The sequence below is a fragment of the Petromyzon marinus genome, chromosome 29 (genome assembly GCF_048934315.1).
Source record: "Petromyzon marinus isolate PM22_M1 ecotype Great Lakes invasive population chromosome 29, UKy_Petmar_22M1.pri1.0, whole genome shotgun sequence".
NCBI lineage: Eukaryota > Metazoa > Chordata > Hyperoartia > Petromyzontiformes > Petromyzontidae > Petromyzon > Petromyzon marinus.
This window is the reverse complement of record NC_133695.1, coordinates 12,865,533-12,886,718: the sequence shown is the minus strand read 5'-3', so window position 1 is coordinate 12,886,718 and position 21,186 is coordinate 12,865,533. Positions and strand designations below refer to the sequence as shown.

The following is a 21,186-nucleotide window of genomic DNA, read 5'->3' as shown; positions in this document are numbered from 1 at the left end:
CAACGCCGATTCCCGGATAAAGTTCTCAAAGCACTTTAACATATCGGCACTGCAGTCTCGCCAGGAAGTTACCACACCTGACAAGTTCACCTTTTTTTTAATATATCCATCGGATCCTCTTCATTTGAAGCTTCATGATAATTACAATACCCGGAGGTACTCCGCTCACTTGGAACCGCCGCACCGCTTTTTTCCCTAAGCGTACAAGGGTCTTCGTGGTTTTATATTCACTTGGAGACACACCTTGGTGAAGTTCGAGTTTATTTTTTCAACCAGGCGAGAACTCAAGATACTAGGATAGCCTCATTGGCAACAGTGGGGTGGGCTTTTGTCCACCGGTCTAGAAACCTTAATCCCCCAAAATACGGCAACTTTGTTCCACCGAGTCATGCCTGTAGCCTCGACTGGCTCTCACAGGCGTCCTGGAGACAAGCGGCCACCTGAGCAGGGAAAACGTGTCAAGATCACCGGTGACCCGTCGACATGTGGGAGGAGGAATACACAAAGCAAATCAATGGCTTTGATACTTTTTAGGATGCACACAATACGTAGAAACATCCGTCAGTCTGAGTCACGACTGTGTTGACTCCGTGGCACAATCCGTGGCAGATGTTTCATTAGGAACGGAGTCCCACCCCGCACTCCGGGTCTCTCCGGCTGCCTTGGGCGCACCAACGCTCTCTATGATGAGCCGGCGAACGGCCGTGAACTGTGCATCAATGTGGGCCTGCAGGGCCTGCAATCGCAGCTCCACAAAGCCCATCAGTCTCCTCTCCGACTCCTCCACTCGGGCCAGCAGCAGCCTTTCCAGAGAGCGTGCGTCCTCCGCACTGCCAGCGCCACCGCCCGGCGCCGGTGGCGGTCCTTGCTGACGGCAATCCTCCCTGTGCTGCAACACCGGGCGGGCACCTACGTTCGCTTCGTCGCTCCACTTCCCCAACGAGCCGCTGTCTCTCGAGTCCCCCCGTGTCCGCTCTGGGTCATCCCAGTGACCAGGGCTTCTCGGGGGCGCTTCTGCATCAACCGGCTCTCCCTCCTCTCTCTCCACGCACCGCTGCCTGCTGATACACAACCAACAAACATGGCATCGCTGCTTTCAGTAAAAGTTCACCAAATACGCACTCATTTACAGAGAAAATGAGCAAGCAGAGAATATGCCACTTACTTCACGTATCTGTCCCTCCATGTAACTTACAAATTTGTATCCATAAAAGGTTATTTTGGGTTAGATCACGTAAATATAAACATGTCGTTAAATCCGCCACCACCCGACAGCCAATTGGTAAGGTTTGTCACGTAAACAAAATGCGCCAATTAGTTACTAGTTCAAAACACCGGTGTGTTGGGGAGTAAAACCCACAACATTTACAATTTGAGTACAACGTTTCGCTGATGATTACAACCAGCCTCATCAGGCAATAGCCAGAATTGTGAAGAATTCCTCCTGTTTCAGTCTCACATAGAGGGAGAAAAGGTAATTTTGACACATCCCATCAGCCACACGACCTCTTTCTGGAAGTGCAGAATTTAAAGTATTCAAGTATTATGAAACTATTTTTATTTTACCAGGTAAGGCCACATATGCTCAACAAAGTGGCTTATCACGTGGAAAATGATAGCAGCCAAATACTCGAAACACATTTTGATTTTAAATTTGGAGGAAAAAATCAGAGGACCCAGAGAAAAATCCACACGACCACAGGGAGAGAGACACGCAAACTCGAAATATACAACAGGCGTCAGGGTCGGGATCGAACACAGGACCTGTATACCAGGCGAGGTAGTTAACATCTCGCCACCGCCGGGTGTTGTTATTGGTCCTCCACAGGCAAAACTTTGGACAGGTTTCCACATTTAGTGTCTAATCAGAAGTCAGCCTTACTTAGACATATGCCAGTGGACTTCCCAATGTTATAGATATGAATCCGAGTTCAGCACAAAACTAAATAATCCGACACAAAATAACCATGATCTCTGTTGTGAAGATTAGAAGGAAAGCAATAAATAAGCAGACAATTCGCCCCCTTTCCCATATCTGGGTCAAGCGAGGGCAGTGGGCAACCCTAGCAATGACAACTGAGGCACCCGCGCCCATCTCTCAGGAGACCAGTGCCACACACACCTGTGCTTATGTGCATGGCTCGCCAAGGCCTGGCATGCCGAGGCCGCGTTGGCATCGCTCCTCGGTGCCTGTGCGGCGTTTGGCGACGGCCGGGTGCCGTTGCTAGCGCCAGCGCCATTCTCACTCCTCGCACTTCCCGAGGCGCCTTCTGCAAGAGCTGGAGAATTCCCGTGTCCTGAAAAAACAAAGTGATCGGTGAATATTTTGAAGACTCTTTTCGTTGCGAACGAGTTTTATTTCAGCAAATTATTAAATCGGTTTGAACGCGTTCCCCCTACGCTTTGATCACGACACGAGAATCAGTTTCTAGGGTCGAGGGTACAAAACGCAAACGAGGAAACAAGAGATGGGGGAGGAGCGCCGACGATGGCAGAGGGAGGATTGGCAAAGGGAAAGTGCGGCGCGCATAGCCAGAGCCTGCCTGCTCGCCATTGGCTGGAGGGCACCATCTGTCAACGGTTAACGTTTAAGTAAATCGCTTTACGGCTCACTATACGAGCCGCACGCACGAGAGCGGGGCAACACCTCAGGATTTAAATGTAACGGTGGGCGTGAGCTTGCACGGGCCGCCTGTAACCCCTGGCGCGTTGTGTCCGGGTCACGCTGCATGCGTAGCGTCGCTTCTCTATCAGGCTTGTGCCACGGAACCACTTGCTGGGGGTGTCTTCACGAGTTGACTTCGGCTCCTGACGATGACAGAACGCTCATAACGGAGCCCAACTCAGAAGCCCTTGGACTTGGTTTAGTTGATTATTGCAAATGTCAGTCTCTATCTGTTTCCTTGAAAGTTTTTTTTTCCTCATATTTCTTCATTAACATTTAATGATGCAGGGTACATTTTCAGCAATAAACACGTCATAATGCATCGTTTATTTCTGAGTCCATTGTTGAAATCTTACAGGGGAGGGATGGAGGGGGTGAAGGATGGGAGGGTATGTATATAGAACTTCTTTCGCACCGTATGTAGCCAACCGAAGTGATGTGGTTTGGGATATTTTTTTAATGTTCTTACATAATGGTGTACTTAAATCATTCTTGATGTAACTCGGGTTGCCCTTGCAAACGAGGCAATGCTGTTTCATGCCTTTCAGCGGGTTCACGTCACCTCCCGGTTAAAATAAAGGAGACCAACTGGATTTGCCTCACGACTAAGCGAACGACGATCGCGGTTTTTACGTGGCGACGTCTAACCTGGTGCCGGCGGCTCGCGGCAATCTTCTGACGGAGCCACGTGAAGAGAGCGAATCAGCGCATCGCTGGGGAGGGCGCCATCGAGGGCCGGGCCCCGTGTCGCGCCCGCTGCGTTGGCGGCGGCTGCCACGCCGAGCTTCAGCATGGAGGCAATGTCCACGCCGCCGAGAGGGGAGCAGAATCCCGCCATGAGCATGCCCTGAAGTGTACTGCCGGCAGCCTTCCGATTCTGTTGGGAGCAGGACGAACAGATTCACATCGACTTGGGCACAATCTCGGTACAGTGGCGCGCACGGGAAAACACGCCAGTGGCGCCTGTGTGTCAAACGTGGTCCGTAACTGCATAGGGTTTTTGTCGCTCTCCTAAACATGGCGCAGCTGACGTTGAATGGGATTTAACGCTGCGGCTGTTAGAATGGGCGACAGAGAGTCTTCTTCGTCACACTGTATGGAATGTGTGTAGGAGAAACCGCGTGATAAATTCATCTTATGACTGGAAGTGTCCCAGTAACCGCAGGGCTGTGTTTGAGGGTTGCTCAGAAACACTGTGAGAGTGTAGCTGGGGCAGTGAGTGATGGAAGAGATGCGAGGGCACAAATAGGAGACAGGAGAGACACAGCAGAGACACGGGAGAGACACAGCAGAGACACGGGAAAGACGCAGGAGACAGGAGAGAAACAGGAGAGACACAGGAGACATACGAGATGCAGGAGACATGGGAGAGATGCGGGAGAGCAAGACGCATGCGACGCCCTCACCTGCTGATGCTGCTGCACCATGCCCATGAGGCTCTGTGCGCCTGGAGACAGCGTTGCTCCCATCGACTCCATCATGGAGCACACCCTGTCCATGTCCACCGTGGGCGTCACACCGGGAATCATCACCGCTCCACCCAGGGCCCCTCGCTCACGAACCAACACGGTCAGGGTTCTGATCCTCACATACTCCTTGTCACCCAGGGACATCAACTAAACAAAAAAACAGCGGTGACAGTGTTAAATGTGCAGAATAAAAACAGAGTTCTAAAATTAGTCCTGCATTTTAAAATGTTACCAATTCAGTGTTTTACCTTGACGCTATGAATAAAGGAGCAGCTTATTATTTTTCCATAATTCCCAAATTACAAAGTTTCACATCACTTTGGAAGACAGAGCTTGCTTCCCATCAACATCAGGCTCGACTAGGCCTTAAGAAGCCTGAAGTTTATCAGGCGAGGCCCGAGGAAGCCTCAAGTTTATGCCAGTTAAGGCTTCATCAGCCGAACTGCAGCCGCTGCTACTGCCACTCTACAGTCTGCTGCTTGTTACACAAGCTACTGCTGCTGTTGGTGTCGTGTGTGCTGCTGCTACGCAAGCTACTGCTGCTGCTGGTGTCGTGCGTGCTGCTGCGCATGCTGCTGCTACGCATGCTATGGGTGCTACTGCTGCTACGCGTGCTACTGCTGCTGTTGGTGTCGTGTGCTGCTGCTGCTGCACATGCTACTGCTGCTGTTGGTGTCCTGTGTTGCTGCTACTGCATATGCTACTGCTGATGTTGGCATTGTGTGTGCTGCTGCTGATGTGTATGCTGCTGCTGTTGGTGTTGTGCGTGCTGCTGCTGTGTATGCTGCTGCTGCTGTTGGTGTTGTGTGTGCTGCTGCTGTGTATGCTACTGCTGCTGTTGGTGTTGTGTGTTGCTGCTGCTGCACATGCTACTGCTGCTGTTGGTGTTGTGTGTTGCTGCTGCTGCACATGCTACTGCTGCTGTTGGGTGTTGTGTGTTGCTGCTGCACATGCTACTGCTGCTGTTGGTGTTGTGTGTTGCTGCTGCTGCTGCACATGCTACTGCTGCTGTTGGTGTTGTGTGTTGCTGCTGCTGCACATGCTACTGCTGCTGTTGGTGTTGTGTGTTGCTGCTGCTGCTGCACATGCTACTGCTGCTGTTGGTGTTGTGTGTTGCTGCTGCTGCACATGCTACTGCTGCTGTTGGTGTTGTGTGTTGCTGCTGCTGCTGCACATGCTACTGCTGCTGTTGGTGTTGTGTGTTGCTGCTGCTGCTGCACATGCTACTGCTGCTGTTGGTGTTGTGTGTTGCTGCTGCTGCACATGCTACTGCTGCTGTTGGTGTTGTGTTGCTGCTGCTGCACCTGCTACTGCTGCTGTTGGTGTTGTGTGTTGCTGCTGCTGCTGCACATGCTACTGCTGCTGTTGGTGTTGTGTGTTGCTGCTGCTGCTGCTGCACATGCTACTGCTGCTGTTGGTGTTGTGTGTTGCTGCTGCTGCACATGCTACTGCTGCTGTTGGTGTTGTGTGTTGCTGCTGCTGCTGCACATGCTACTGCTGCTGCTGCTGTTGTGTGTTGCTGCTGCTGCATGTTTGCTGCTGCTGCCACTTGGTCTAGAGCAAGCGGTTTGTACAGATCTATATTTGTGTTCGGGTCGGCCACATAGTAGTTTATGCCGAAACTCTTGTAATTTTGGCAAAGAATATGTGACCTAACCCAAACAATATATTTGTTTTAATTATAACAAAAAAATCCAGCTTTATAACATTCCTCCGGTGTTGCTGAAAAACGAAATCAATTGGCATATTTGCCCATGTCACAACTTCATTTTATTTGCTCTGTTGGGTGGAGGGATATAGATTTAAAAAAAAAACTGACACCGACACAATCGACACAATCTCACCCAAAATAAACTAATTGTGAATCAAATACGGATCATATTGGCTTCGAAAACCTACGTTTGTTGGTATAGAGTCACAATCTGTGAGCACACCTTTGACGAGGACGGTTGGCTATGTACGGTGTGAAAGAAGTTCACCATGCATACATACAGCGTTACAGCCACACACAGGTGACATTCACCCTCCTGTTACACCCCCACACCTAATTCGCTCATAGACCCTTCTGTGGTCTACGGAGACCGGGTGGACAGACGGCGACTTGAGTAGCAGCTGGTGACGAAGTCACACGAAGAGTCACTCCCGAATTAAGTAAAAAAAATGTTTTTATCAATGCTGCGGAAACTTCAAACCTAAAGTTTATCCGTGCCCAAACTAACAACGATGTGGCACTCATTCTACTAACAGGGTCAAGCAACCTGGTGGAAATTCAATAAACACGTGGCAGAGGTAACATCTCGTGATGGCGAGCATGTTAAATACCGAGCCTAGTAAACAGGAGGTCGTGAGTTCGATCCCAACCCTGACGCCTGTATATTTAGAGTCTGCGTGCGTCTCTCTCTCTCTGACGTGTTTTTTTTCTCTGGGTCCTTAGGTTTTTACCTCCACATTTGGAAAAATGCATTCAGAGTATTTGTCTGCTATAAATTTCCACATGATGAGTCACTTCGTTCAGCTATAATTTGTGGCCAGGTCACTTCTGAAAGAAAGCTATACAGCTCAGTGGGCCTTACCTGGTAAAATAAAATACAAATTGTCATTAAAAAAATGCCATTGTCATTGTCATCTACCAAAGCGGTCTACATTTGATTCATCTCAGGGAATAATTGGTGGTTTGAACTCACAGCCTTCCCGCTCTGAGTCGAGCACTCACCATGGAGCTGCCGGGCCGAGCATCTCACGGACATGCGTGGAGTGTCTGGAGTTCGGTGGAGTGCGTGGAGCATGTGGAGTTCGTAGGGCACGCGGGGGGAGTGCGTGGATTATGTGGAGAGTGTGAAGTGTGTGGAGAGTGTGGAGTACGTGGAGAGTGAGGAGTACGTGGAGTGTAGAGTGTGTGGAGTGCGTGGAGTGTTTGGAGTTCGGTGAAGTGCGTGCAGTGAGTGGAGCTCGTAGGGCACGTGGGGAGTGGGTGGAGTATGTGGAGAGTATGGAGAGGGTGGAGACACAGCCGATGGTCACGAGCTTTGCTTGCCTTGAGCTCGCAGGATGGCGATGGAAACTCGAGACAGATGTGTGTCTTGTACAGGTTCACTTCTTCACCACTGCACGCGACAACACGACGGAAAGATGCAGAATGGGGTTATTTTTTTATTAAAAAATTTAATTTTGTGTACGCATACGTGATGAAAAAGTGACACCTGTGAATTCGTGCATTTGTGGAAGTAAAAAATATACAACTATGATTTTTTCAATGAATAGCATTGAGTCGTTATTCATAATATATTTTTGGGATAGGCCACGTAAGAATGATCTGGCCAAATGTATATTGTCAGACCCTCAAATGAAACTGTGAAGGGTACAAGTGTTTAACACGCGCCCATCAGACTCGTCCTAACTTCTTCAGTTCTCACGGTTAAACAAAATAAACCTGAATGTTAACGTGCCAATTGTTTCAGCTCACCACGATAGGGTGACGAACTTATCTTAAAACATGAGATTATATCTAAGTGCTACATTTATTTGTATTATCTGTCCTCACTCAAAAATCTATTATGAATGATAATATTGGCCACGAAAACCTGGTATGTGTTACATCAACACCGAATTCTATTCGAAACTTCCAATTGTGGCAAATGGAAACCATACAAAATGATGATGTGCCACAGTGCGTGTGTCACGGTGCATCACGATGCGTGTGTCACGGTGTGTGTGTCACAGTGCGTCACGGTGTGTCACGGTGTGTCACGGTGCATCACGGTGTGTGTGTCACGGTGCGTCACGGTGCGTCACGGTGTGTCACGGTGTGTGTCACGGTGCATCACGGTGTATGTGTCACGGTGTGTGTGTCATGGTGTGTGTGTCACGGTGTGTCACGGTGCATCACGGTGCGTGTGTCAAGATCCATCACTGTGTGTCACGGTGCGTGTGTCACGGTGTGTGTCACGGTGCATCACGGTGTGTGTGTCACGGTGCATCACGGTGTGTGTGTCACGGTGCGTGTCACGGTGTGTCACGGTGCATCACGGTGTGTGTGTCACGGTGCGTGTCATGGTGTGTCACGGTGCGTGTCACGGTGTGTGTGTCACGGTGCGTGTCACGGTGTGTCACGGTGCGTGTCACGGTGTGTGTCACGGTGTGTTACGATGCATCACGGTGGGTCACGGTGTGTGTCACGGTGTGTGTCACGGTGTGTGTGTCACGGTGCGTGTCACGGTGTGTCACGGTGCGTGTCACGGTGTGTGTCACGGTGTGTTACGATGCATCACGGTGGGTCACGGTGTGTGTCACGGTGTGTGTCACGGTGTGTGTCACGGTGTGTGTCACGGTGTGTGTCAAGGTGCGTCGGTGTGTGTCACGGTGTGTCATGGTGCGTCACGGTGTGTCACGGTGTGTCACGGTGCGTCACGGTGTGTGTCACGGTGTGTGTCACGGTGTGTGTCACGGTGTGTCACGGTGTGTTACGATGCATCACGGTGTGTCACGGTGTGTGTCACGGTGTGTGTCACGGTGTGTGTCACTGTGTGTGTCACGGTGTGTGTCACGGTGTGTGTCACGGTGTGTCACGGTGTGTGTCACGGTGCGTCACTACACAGTTGCTGTCCTCTCCCTCTGTGGCTGGGACAAGTTCCCCGAGGAAATCCGCACACTCGACTCCATCACTACAACAACGCGTCTCTTTGCACTTGCATGCAAAAACTAACTCAATGCCACAACTTGCTTTTATGTTTATTGTATAATGTTTTCTCTCTCACTGTATAGAATCGTGTATTTTTATGTTCACGAGCATCAATGCGATGATGGCGCTTTGGGTGGCCGCAGGTTTGTGCCAGAAAAGCGCCACGAGGTTAAGCAAAAAAAACAGATTTGACTCGAGTGGACATGGGTGGGAGTGCCGGGGAGGGACCATGGTGGAGCCAGCTCCTCCATACTTGTCAGGACAATGTACTCCTCCGGGCAGGGGCTGGCCCCGCGCGCTCCCCACGTACTCCCCCTCGGCGTACAGCTCCACGGTTCGCGCTTCGCTCTCCAGGCTCACGGCAGCCACCGAAAGTTCGCGGCCGGAGCAGCTCAGCTCCACCAGACAACTGCTGCTGCTGCCCTGCTGCTGCTCCTCCCCACACGGCCTGCACAGCCGCACCAGCTCCACCCTGTTGCAATACAAAGATCCACTGTATAGCCTGAACAGACTGTTTGGTGTTGGATATATGAGCTTTTTCCAAAATTGATATGAATGATATTAGCCGATAAAATTGTTTTAATAATAACCGAAATAATGAATAAAAACACACAAACCCAGAACCAGAAAACAGCATATGGAGGTCGTGGAAAGGCCATTAAAAAAATGAAATAGTGAACTCCGGGGCAAAGAAGTTTAACGATTATTTGCAAAATCTTCAGATGGAAACGGGAGGACGGTGACAAAGGGTATCTGTTTTCTCTCTCTCAAGAGTCAGCCAGAGAGAGAGCCTCCCGGGCACCTTTGTCTTCCCGCAGCACGAGAAAGGAATTTAATCCCTAGCGAGGAATTGCTTCTAGATTTGAAGCTTTCGTGACTGCAAGGATCCATACTCTTTGGTTCTATTCGGTAAAGTCACGTAGGTAAAAAATAAAACAACAAAAATCACGACGTTTCGGCCACAACACAAGTGGCCTTCATCAGGAGAAGGGACCAGACTGTCTCGAGGACAGCGCTGGAGTGAACACAGCCAAGCTCAGACCGCGACCTTTAAGCTTGTGTGAGAGGAATTAAGGTGCCTTGACAAAGGAATTATAATAAAAATTGGCATTCAATTGGCGGACTTAGCATGATGAACGGTGTAGAGGGGGTGAACATGTGCAGACCGGCGAGGGGGGGAGGGGGAGTTTACATTTTGATGGTGTGAAAAGGGAATTTGAGCAGCTGCGAAAGTTTGGGATGCCACTACTTGAAAAAATATACTGTATCATTGAAAATTAGTTTAATGTTTGGTTCGATTTAGAACATCTTTCCAATGGTTGCTTAATTTGAAACCATCTTCTCGGTTGAAATTGTGTCTGTGTTTGTAAATTTGAATTGCCTCGTGAACAAATCTCTGATAAAAACCCGTGGGTTTGCAAAGAACCTTGGTATCGGAGAAAATTATATCGTGATCACCCACAGCGTTGTAACAGCGATCAGCTACGGCAGAAGAATTCGTTCTGCCATGTTTCAAATCTGATTTGTGCTCGCGAATTTGGTCAGAGACATGTCGTTTCGTCTCCCCGATATAGCAGTCACCACAGATTTGAAACACGGCAGAACGAATTCTTCTGCCGTAGCTGATCACTGTTACAACGCTGTGGGTGATCACGATATAATTTTCTCCGATACCAAGGTTCTTTGCAAACCCACGGGTTTTTATCAGAGATTTGTTCACGAGGCAATTCAGATTTACAAACACAGACACAATTTCAACCGAGAAGATGGTTTCAAATTAAGCAACCATTGGAAAGATATTCTTAGTTTTTTTCGGTAAAGTCACGTTGAAGGGAAACAACAAAATAATAAAATATATATAAAACAATAAAAAATTCTCACGACGTTTCGACCATAACTCAAACGGTCGTCTTCAGGTGTGTTAGTTTGCATAAATGTATTTTTAAACGGCACATTTATTTATTTATTTAAAAAACCAATAACGTTAGCGCCACGCGCAACGATTTGGCAGTTTATTTAGGACTAGTCCATCTATATTCTGAAAAGAGGAGGGGGGAGACGAAATTTTTTATAATGTATGCTGTCTGAAAGCCACTGTAAGCGTGAACAATCAATTAAGACCTGAAATGGTTTATCAAATCTTTCCAATGATTGCTAAGATAGAATCCATCTTCTCGGTTGAAATTGTCTCTGTGCTTGCATATGTGGATAGCCTCATGAACGAATCTCTCATGGAAGCCAGATGGCTTACAAAGAACCTCTGTCTTGGAAAAGTCAATGGCATGTGAGCCTACTGAATTAGAACAATGATCTGCCACGGCCGAGGTGTTGGTCCTACCGTGTTTAAGGTCTGCTTTGTGTTCACGAATGCGGTCCGAGATATGGCGTTTGGTTTCTCCAATGTAACTACTACCACAGAGGCAACTTAGTTTGTAGACACCAGGGTATTGTATGTCCGGAATCACATCTTTTTAATGTTTGGTTCTAAATCGAACCAAACATTAAACTAATTTTCAATGGTACAGTATATTTTTTCAAGTAGTGGTATCCCAAACGTTCGCAGCTGCTCAAATTCCCTTTTCACACCATCAATATGTAAACTCCCCCTCCCCCCCTCGCCGGTCTGCACATGTTCACCTCCTCTACACCGTTCACCATGCTAAGTCCGCCAATTGAATGCCAATTTTTATGCTAATTCCTTTGCCAAGGCACCTTAATTCCTCTCACACAAGCTTAAAGGTCGCAGTCTGAGCTTGGCTGTGTTCACTCCAGCGCTGTCCTCGAGACAGTCTGGTCCCTTCACCTGATGAAGGCCACTTGTGTTGTGGCCGAAACGTCGTGATTTTTGTTGTTTTATTTTTTACCTATGTGACTTTACTGAATAGAACCAAAGAGTGAGGAATTGCTTGTTGTTGCAGGGAGGGAGCCATCTGTATCCCCCGGGTGAAGAGATACCTTGGGGAGGGTACGGTGGTCAATGGGGGGACGCAGGATGGCTTGATGGGATGACACACACACTAACGCACACACACACACACAGGCCACGCCCCCACCACTGCGCAGAGCGGAGATTTTTCTTCGAATATAACAGCCCAACCATCATCTCGAAAAACCAGTTCAACAAGGCACAGCGAGTTCAACAAGGTCAATCGGCCCGGCGAGCTACAGAAGAGGGCACGAGCGGCTGGCTCCAACAAGCCCCGCGATCAAACTAAAGATGACGAGACTCGCAGGGTAGCGAGGTGCCACCGAGTGTGAGTTCAGAGCTGAAAGAAGACGAGCGTGTGCCGACTTGGCTCATCCTGCAGCATAAAGAGCCTGTATCTGCCAGCACGAGCAGCCAAGCCGACGCCTCGAACGAGAACAAAACCCAGTGGAAAGAGCCTGCTGCTGCCAGCAAACCAGCAGCCAAGTGTGTGCCGACTTGGCTCATCCAGCAGCGGAAAGAGCCTGCTGTCAGCGAACAAGGAGAGAGCGCGTTCGGGCATCTCCACAGAGAGAGCGCATGCAGCAGCTACTACAGCAGTGGAGAGAACCTGCTGTCAGCGAACCAGAGAGAGCATTCGGGCATCTCAATAGAGAGAGCGCAGTCATCCAGCAGTGGAGAGAGCAAGAAAAAGCAACGAAGCCGTTGTAAGACACGCCCACCCTCACACCCTCACCGCTCCGCAAGGGACGAACACATTTTTGATACAAGGGATGCCCAACCTCGGCGTTTGCTTGATGCAAGAAGATCAACAACACTCACACATTAACACATACAAGAAGACTCATAAGTGCGTCAACTATTAACTGATAACGAAAAACATTGCGGCCCATTGAGCTACGTGGATACGGTCACTTAGAAGTATTTGAGTCGTTCGTTTTTTATTGCATAATCTTGCAGATGTGTCCATGAATGAACATGACGAATCTATTGACGGATACTTGTGCTTTTGGGAAATAATAATTGTTTGATTGCCTTATCATATGAATATCGTTGCATAATAATCAATCGGCCTGCTGCCCTGTTAACAACATGACAAGAATTGCATTAAGGGTGGCATATGATCAATAATGAGTGCAGTACTGCGTGGGCAATTCAAGTATAATCATTCATAAGAGCTCGCATTACGCGGTGGAATCAATCACATGTGCCGTCGCCAAAGTGAAACAACGCAATTAATGGTTACTGTGTTGGAATTCCAAGCCGAGAGTTGCATCTTTTAGAGTTAAGGTTTAGTTAGAAAATAAATTGATTAATGCAGAAGTGGTTGCGTGTTTCTTTTCTGTTTCAAGCATAATAATCTTGTTGACAAGAACTGTATTCTGCGTTGAGATCTGAATTCGGAGACCTAACATAAACACACTAACACACTCAGTAAATGTTAAAGCGAGAATAATTGTGTTGCCGAGCGTTAATACGAAATTAAACAACGAAGCGGAGCTTACTCTGGCATACTTACATCACACTGGCATAAAGTAATACGATCAATTGCATGATCCCGATTGATAATCCGACCCTCGTCAGCGAGGCGGGGCCTAATTATCATAACGGCTCGCATTAGCATAATCACACACACTCGCATAAATGTATACGATCATCACTCGAATTAGAAGAATTTATATGCATAATTACATCAATTAACATAATTGGGATAATTACGCAATTTTCCAAATTTCATTTAATTTTTATTATTTTAATCAAATTTTCATAACCGACATATACAACATGAGGCAAGTGCTGTTAGCGAGCACCTATGAAAGCCGGCACAGCACACGAGGTGGGTGGCCAACGCCATGCCCGGCCACCTTTGTCTCCCCAGTGGCGATATTTACACACCGCACCAGGTACTCATTTGAGGCTGAGTCGACCTAGGGGAGGACACCCAGGACCGTTTCAGATAATCGTCACTGGTGCTGGCCGTGAGCGGGAATCGAACTTGGGTCGCCGGGTTCGTAAAGCAGTGCACTAACCTCGGCATTACCGCTCCACAGCCTGCTGCACACACGCACCGGCACAAACACACAAGGACAAGCTAAACCTCCATCACGGTAACAAAATAATTATATCCCATGTTTGCGTATGGCAGCGGTATGTCCAGGAGTTAGATGCCCATGCCAAGCTCTGTTCGCCACAACCAGATGCCTTCAGGGGCAGAGAGTTTTTGTAGTTTCCTGTTCCTCCTCCGTTGAAGGAGTGCAGACTACAGATTAGGAGCACTCCCTTTAAGAGCGTGCTCCTAATCTCAGCTCGTTACCTGTGTAGTGCCTTGGATTCAATCGGACGACAATCGCCTTTCTTCCACCGTCACTTTTATTTCCATCGTTCCGCGCACACACACACACTATATATAATTTCACACACACACTATATATAATTTCACACACACACACTATAATTTCTCCTCTCCGCGCTCCGCCAACTCGAACACTCGAATTCCCCTCAGCACCGTCCGCTCATACTCCTTGTCTCCACACACAGTCTCTTCTTCTCTCACCGCACACACAGTGGTTCTCTCTCTATCTCCTCACACACAGTGACTCGTCTATCTCTTCACACACAGTGGCTCTGTCTATCTCTTCACACACAGTGACCTGTCTATCTCCTCACACACAGTGACTTGTCTATCGCTAACTCTCCCTGTACCTACCTATACCGTAATCTCCACTCTGCTCACGCTAACTCTCGCTATCGCTATTTATTGTCCTCTGGGTTTGGCTCTCAATCTATTCTCCACTAACACTTGCCGGGCTTCCACTCTTCGCGTCTCTCTCTACCCGCTTCTGCCTCCACTTCTCGCCAACAACTCCCCTCACCGTCCAAATCACCTAACGTTTTTATCCCCTTTCCAATCAGCCTTAATTAATTGCCACGTGCCTCGCTAGCATTTTCCCGCCAGCTCCGCACCTGTCCAACGGCCCAGACTCCGTGACGCCACCACTTAACGCTAACAGCCTCTCGACCAATCACAGCCCTCGTCCCTTGACTCCCTTAATTTCTTTGGCTTGTTTACGCCACCCGTGACTTCATCACCTGATCGAACTTACATGACCCACACTGTTTGTATGCACTGTATATGGCCAACTTACCCATGTGTATTGTCTACTCCACTACATCTGTATAAAAGACACCTGGGAGCCAGAAATCTTTCTGATTGAGAGGGGGTCAAATACTTATTTCCCTCATTAAAATGCAAATCAATTTATAACATTTTTGACATGCGTTTTTCTGTTTTTTTTTATTCTGTCTCTCACTGTTCAAATAAACCTACCATTAAAATTAGAGACTGATAATTTCTTTGTCAGTGGGCAAACGAACAAAATCAGCAGGGGATCAAATACTTTTTTCCCTCACTGTATCTCTGAGTCTCTCTGTATCTCTATGAGTCTACTACATGGTCTATAGTATTGGTTGCATGGCCACACTCGCAATGGCCTGTCGCTAATGTCTCTCTATAGTTTACTGTATGGCTCATAGTCCATTGCCACACATTCAATTAGCGATCACGTCCTCCTTCCTTAGCAATTACGTAGCAGCCCCTCAACAGTACAGCAGCATCGTGTTTACACATCACATTAGCCACGCGGCCTTCCATCCGGGGCTGCTCAACATCATGAGCAACACAATTACTTTAACGCAAGCAACGCTCTGGAACGGCTTCAACATTGAGCGTCTCATCAGCAGTGCAGTCAAGCTTTATTAAAGTAAATACATCCCGTGCACGTCAACGTGACACCATACCTGTCTGTCACTGCTTCGTGATAGACCAAGTCTCATCACACGGGAGAAACACAAACAAATAGACAACTGTTGTTGTTGTTGTTGCCCGTATCGAAACGGCTGTACGCCGCATGTACCTGAAACATCGATGTCCCTGTAAAAGACTACGGGGTAAACCGTGTGGGTTGGCACGGCGTGGCAACAACGCAATAGGCAACGTCGCTGTCAAAATCTGCAAATAACGCCGCGTTAAGGAGTGCAGCGTGAGGGTCGCCTACCGCACGGGCGGGCCGGCGGGCAGCGATGACCCGGCCACAACAAGGGCTGGGCCTAACTCGGCCCCCCGGCCCCCTCCCTGACTCCACTCACCCGTCCCCAGGGCCCCCCCGGCCCCCCGCTCTGCCCGCCGTCTCCTCCTCCCGCACCACCCGCAGCGCGGCAGTCAGAGGGGGGCCCCGCGCGGCCCCCCACGCGCTCCGCACCGCGCACGGCGCGCCGCCCCCCCAAGGCCCCGCGCCGCCACTCATCGCGGTGCGGCCGCCAGGGTCGGTGAGGGATGGTGGAGGGGGGCACAGAGAGGAGAGAGGGAGGAGAGGAGAGGGAGGAGAGGAGAGAGGGAGGAGAGGAGAGAGGGAGCGGGAGGGAGGAGAGAGAGAGGAGAGAGAGGGAGGAGAGGAGAGAGGTCGCCGCCGGGAGTCGTCGATTCCCCCTCGATTCACACAGAGAGGGACGCGCGGTCCGCCCCGACTCGTCGCCCGCACGCCGCCCCTGAGCCGAGTGGCCTCGGCAGGACCTTCTTGGTCACGGCCTCCGCCCTCTTGGTCACGGCCTCCGCCCTCTTGGTCACGGCCTCCGCCCTCTTGGTCACGGCCCTCGCCCTCTTGGTCACGGCCCTCGCCCTCTTGGTCACGGCCCTCGCCCTCTTGGCCACGGCCTCCGCCCTCTTGGTCACGGCCCTCGCCCTCTTGGTCACGGCCCTCGCCCTCTTGGTCACGGCCCTCGCCCTCTTGGTCACGGCCTCCGCCCTCTTGGTCACGGCCCTCGCCCTCTTGGTCACGGCCCTCGCCCCGAGCCGCTCGGCCTTGCCGCAGAGTCAGCGGCTCGGGCTCAGCGCGGCGGCTCTGAGCCGATTGAGCCCGAGCCGAGCTGCGACTAAGAGAGCGGGGGCCACACGCGTTACTCACACGGACTTTGTTGTTAGAATTCGTGTCTCCAACTTATTCTCTCCATGTGACCCGAGTTGTGTGCATCTTCCACCTTTGTTTCATGGACCTCGCTCCTGTGTAAACGTCTGTTGCTTTGGCTTGCGAGGGGCTTGGATACATTGTTTCCTATGCTGTGCTTGAGAGAAGTGAAGCAGAGGATAGTTCCCCCTCCTACGCATCCCATCAGCCGCACGTCATCTCGGCAGCAATGGGCTCAACACAATTAGGAATTGTCAGCTTATTTATGTTTACGTATTTCTCCAGGAATTAAATGCTTGTCTGCTTGTTTTGTTATTTATCTCTCTCCCAAGACGCGGGATTCGCCACGTCTTGGCCAGAAGATCAACGTACAGTCTCATGGCTGTCAACCTCTTTATCAGTGCTCAATTCAGACCTCATTGGTCACCCTGTGCTTATACATATCAACGTTCATCCTACAAAGGCCCATCACAGCGGAGAAACACAAATCGTCCAGCATGTAACTAAACAAAACAAATAATGTATTTTGACATGGGGATGCACACTGATGTTGATTTTGTTGTTGTCCGTATTGAAACAGCTGTACGTCGTATGAGCCTAAAGACTCAATTCCCCTGCACCAGAACGGGGGGTCACCCGTGTGGGTTGGCACGGCGTGCCCAGTGCGTACAATGAGCTGTTACGCGTGAACACCACTGTACAATTACTGTACTTGAGCAGACCGGGGAATCGATTTGTGGTGAATCGGAATCGCGGTGCGAGAATCGCTCCGCGTGGGGGGGGGGGCAATGAGCGCGCGCTGTGATGACGTCATCGTGAGGGAGCGCGCCGCGGGTACCCCGTGACGTCATTAGAAGCGGCGGAGACTCCGCGCGTGCGAGGTCGGCGCTGGCGATACAACTACAGCCACAACCACCTCGACAACCACCTCAACAACCACAACCTCTACACTACTACAACAGCCACCACCACTACAACCACCTCTACAGCCACCACTACAACAACCACTACAGCCACCAACACTACACAACCACTACTACAGCCACAACCACTACACTACAACAACAACCATAACCACCTCGACAGCCACAACCACTACAGCCACCACCACTACACCACAACTACCTTGACAACACCACTACTACAGCCACCACCACTACACCACCACTACTACAACCACAACTACCTCAACAACACCACTACTACAGCCACCACCACCTCGACAGCCACCACTACTACAGCCACTACTACAATCACAACTACCTCGACAACACCACTACTACAGGCACCACCACTACACCACTACTACAGCCACCACCACCTCGACAGCCACCACCACTCCAGCGACTACTATAGTCACTCCTGCCACAGCCACCACTACTACAGCCACAGTCCCCACTACAGCTACTACTCCAAATACTACTACAACCTCTATAGCCACAGCCACTACTACTGCAAGCCACAGCATCACCTGCTACTACAAGCCACAGCATCACCTGGTACTACAAGCCACAGCATCACCTGCTACTACAAGCCACAGCATCACCTGCTACCACAAGCCACAGCATCACCTGCTACCACAAGCCACAGCATCACCTGCTACTACAAGCCACAGCATCACCTGCTACTACAAGCCACAGCATCACCTGCTACTACAAGCCACATCATCACCTGCTACTACAAGCCACAGCATCACCTGCTACTACAAGCCACATCATCACCTGCTACCACAAGCCACAGCATCACCTGCTACTACAAGCCACAGCATCACCTGCTACTACAAGCCACAGCATCACCTGCTACTACAAGCCACATCATCACCTGCTACTACAAGCCACATCATCACCTGGTACTAAAAGCCACAGCATCACCTGCTACTACAAGCCACAGCATCACCACCACCACTCCCTGCAGGCACTGCCCACTGCCAATCACCGCAGGCAGAGCGCCGACTCCGCCTGTCGCGTGGACAGCAGCGGCACGGGGACAGCAGCGGCACGGGGACAGCAGCGGCACGTGTGAGGGTGCGAGGCTCAGCACAACTACAGCACTACCACAACTACAGCACTACCACAACTACAGCACTACCACAACTACAGCACTACCACAACTACAGCACTACTACAACTACAGCACTACCACAACTACAGCACTACCACAGCTACAGCACTACTACAACGACAGCACTACCACAACTACAGCACTACCACAGCTACAGCACTACTACAGCTATAGCACTACCACAGCTATAGCACTACCACAGCTATAGCACTACCACAACTACAGCACTACTACAGCACTACTACAGCACTACTACAGCTACAGCACTACTCCAACTACAGCACTACTACAGCACTACCACAGCTACAGCACTACTACAACGACAGCACTACTACAACTACAGCACTACTACAGCACTACCACAGCTACAGCACTACCACAACTACAGCACTACTACAACTACAGCACTACCACAGCTACAGCACTACCACAGCTACAGCTCTACCACAGCTACAGCACTACCACATCACTACTACAGCTCTACCACAGCACAACTACAGCACTACCACAGCTGAGCTATAGTACAACTACAGCACTACCACAGCTCAGCTATAGTACAACTACAGCACTACCACAGCTCAGCTATAGTACAACTACAGCACTACCACGGCTCAGCTATAGTAAAACTACAGTACTACCACAGCTCAGCTATAGTACAACTACAGCACTACCACAGCTCAACTATAGTACAACTACAGCACTACCACAGCTCAGCTATAGTACAACTACAGCACTACCACGGCTCAGCTATAGTACAACTACAGCACTACCACGGCTCAGCTATAGTACAACTACAGCTCTATCACGGCTCAGCTATAGTACAACTACAGCTCTACCACAGCTCAGCTATAGTACAACTACAGCACTACCACAGCTCAGCTATAGTACAACTACAGCACTACGACAGCTCAGCTATAGTACAACTACAGCACTACCACAGCTCAGCTATAGTACAACTACAGCACTACCACAGCTCAGCTATAGTACAACTACAGCACTACCACGGCTCAGCTATAGTACAACTACAGCACTACCACAACTACAGCACTACTACAGCTACAGCACTACCACAGCTACAGCTCTACCACAGCTACAGCACTACCACAGCACTACTACAGCTCTACCACAGCACAACTACAGCACTACCACAGGTCAGCTATACAACTACAGCACTACCACAGCTCAGCTATAGTACAACTACAGCACTACCACAGCACTACTACAGCACTACCACAGCTCAGCTATAGTACAACTACAGCACTACCACGGCTCAGCTATAGTACAACTACAGCACTACCACAGCACTACTACAGCACTACCACAGCTCAGCTATAGTACAACTACAGCACTACCACGGCTCAGCTATAGTACAACTACAGCTCTATCACGGCTCAGCTATAGTACAACTACAGCACTACCACAGGTCAGCTATAGTACAACTACAGCACTACCACAGCTCAGCTATAGTACAACTACAGCACTACCACAGCACTACTACAGCACTACCACAGCTCAGCTATAGTACAACTACAGCACTACCACAGCTACAGCACTACTACAACGACAGCACTACCACAACTACAGCACTACCACAGCTACAGCACTACTACAGCTATAGCACTACCACAGCTATAGCACTACCACAGCTATAGCACTACCACAACTACAGCACTACTACAGCACTACTACAGCTACAGCACTACTACAGCTACAGCACTACTCCAACTACAGCACTACCACAGCTACAGCACTACTACAACGACAGCACTACTACAACGACAGCACTACTACAACTACAGCACTACCACAGCTACAGCACTACTACAACTACAGCACTACTACAACTACAGCACTACCACAGCTACAGCACTACCACAGCTACAGCTCTACCACAGCTACAGCACTACCACATCACTACTACAGCTCTACCACAGCACAACTACAGCACTACCACAGCTGAGCTATAGTACAACTACAGCACTACCACAGCTCAGCTATAGTACAACTACAGCACTACCACAGCTCAGCTATAGTACAACTACAGCACTACCACGGCTCAGCTATAGTAAAACTACAGTACTACCACAGCTCAGCTATAGTACAACTACAGCACTACCACAGCTCAACTATAGTACAACTACAGCACTACCACAGCTCAGCTATAGTACAACTACAGCACTACCACGGCTCAGCTATAGTACAACTACAGCACTACCACGGCTCAGCTATAGTACAACTACAGCTCTATCACGGCTCAGCTATAGTACAACTACAGCTCTACCACAGCTCAGCTATAGTACAACTACAGCACTACCACAGCTCAGCTATAGTACAACTACAGCACTACCACAGCTCAGCTATAGTACAACTACAGCACTACCACAGCTCAGCTATAGTACAACTACAGCACTACCACAGCTCAGCTA

At 49.7% G+C, this 21,186-nt stretch overlaps 2 protein-coding genes across 4 annotated transcripts in view; one reads left to right on the top strand and one right to left on the bottom strand.

The window, feature by feature from the left end:
- Positions 1-244: 244 nt before the first annotated feature.
- Positions 245-16,721, bottom strand: C29H10orf88 (chromosome 29 C10orf88 homolog). Its single transcript, XM_076070412.1, has 7 exons — positions 15,885-16,721; positions 9,066-9,284; positions 7,169-7,238; positions 4,072-4,281; positions 3,314-3,542; positions 2,123-2,297; positions 245-1,058 (listed from the first exon to the last, which is right to left on the bottom strand). The coding sequence occupies exons 1-7, from the start codon at positions 16,040-16,042 to the stop codon at positions 572-574; spliced, it is 1,548 nt and encodes a 515-aa protein (XP_075926527.1). The 5' UTR covers positions 16,043-16,721; the 3' UTR covers positions 245-571.
- Positions 16,722-17,548: 827 nt separating this feature from the next.
- LOC116947090 (uncharacterized) overlaps positions 17,549-21,186 on the top strand; it is a 30,308-nt gene continuing 26,670 nt past the window's right edge. For 2 of the 3 annotated variants that reach the window (XM_076070408.1, XM_076070409.1), the window contains exon 1: positions 18,440-18,723. The gene's annotated coding sequence lies outside the window, so the exon portion shown is untranslated. Of the gene's footprint in view, positions 17,581-18,439; positions 18,724-21,186 lie in introns of those variants that run through there. The other variant, XM_032962508.2, reaches the window with a different exon arrangement.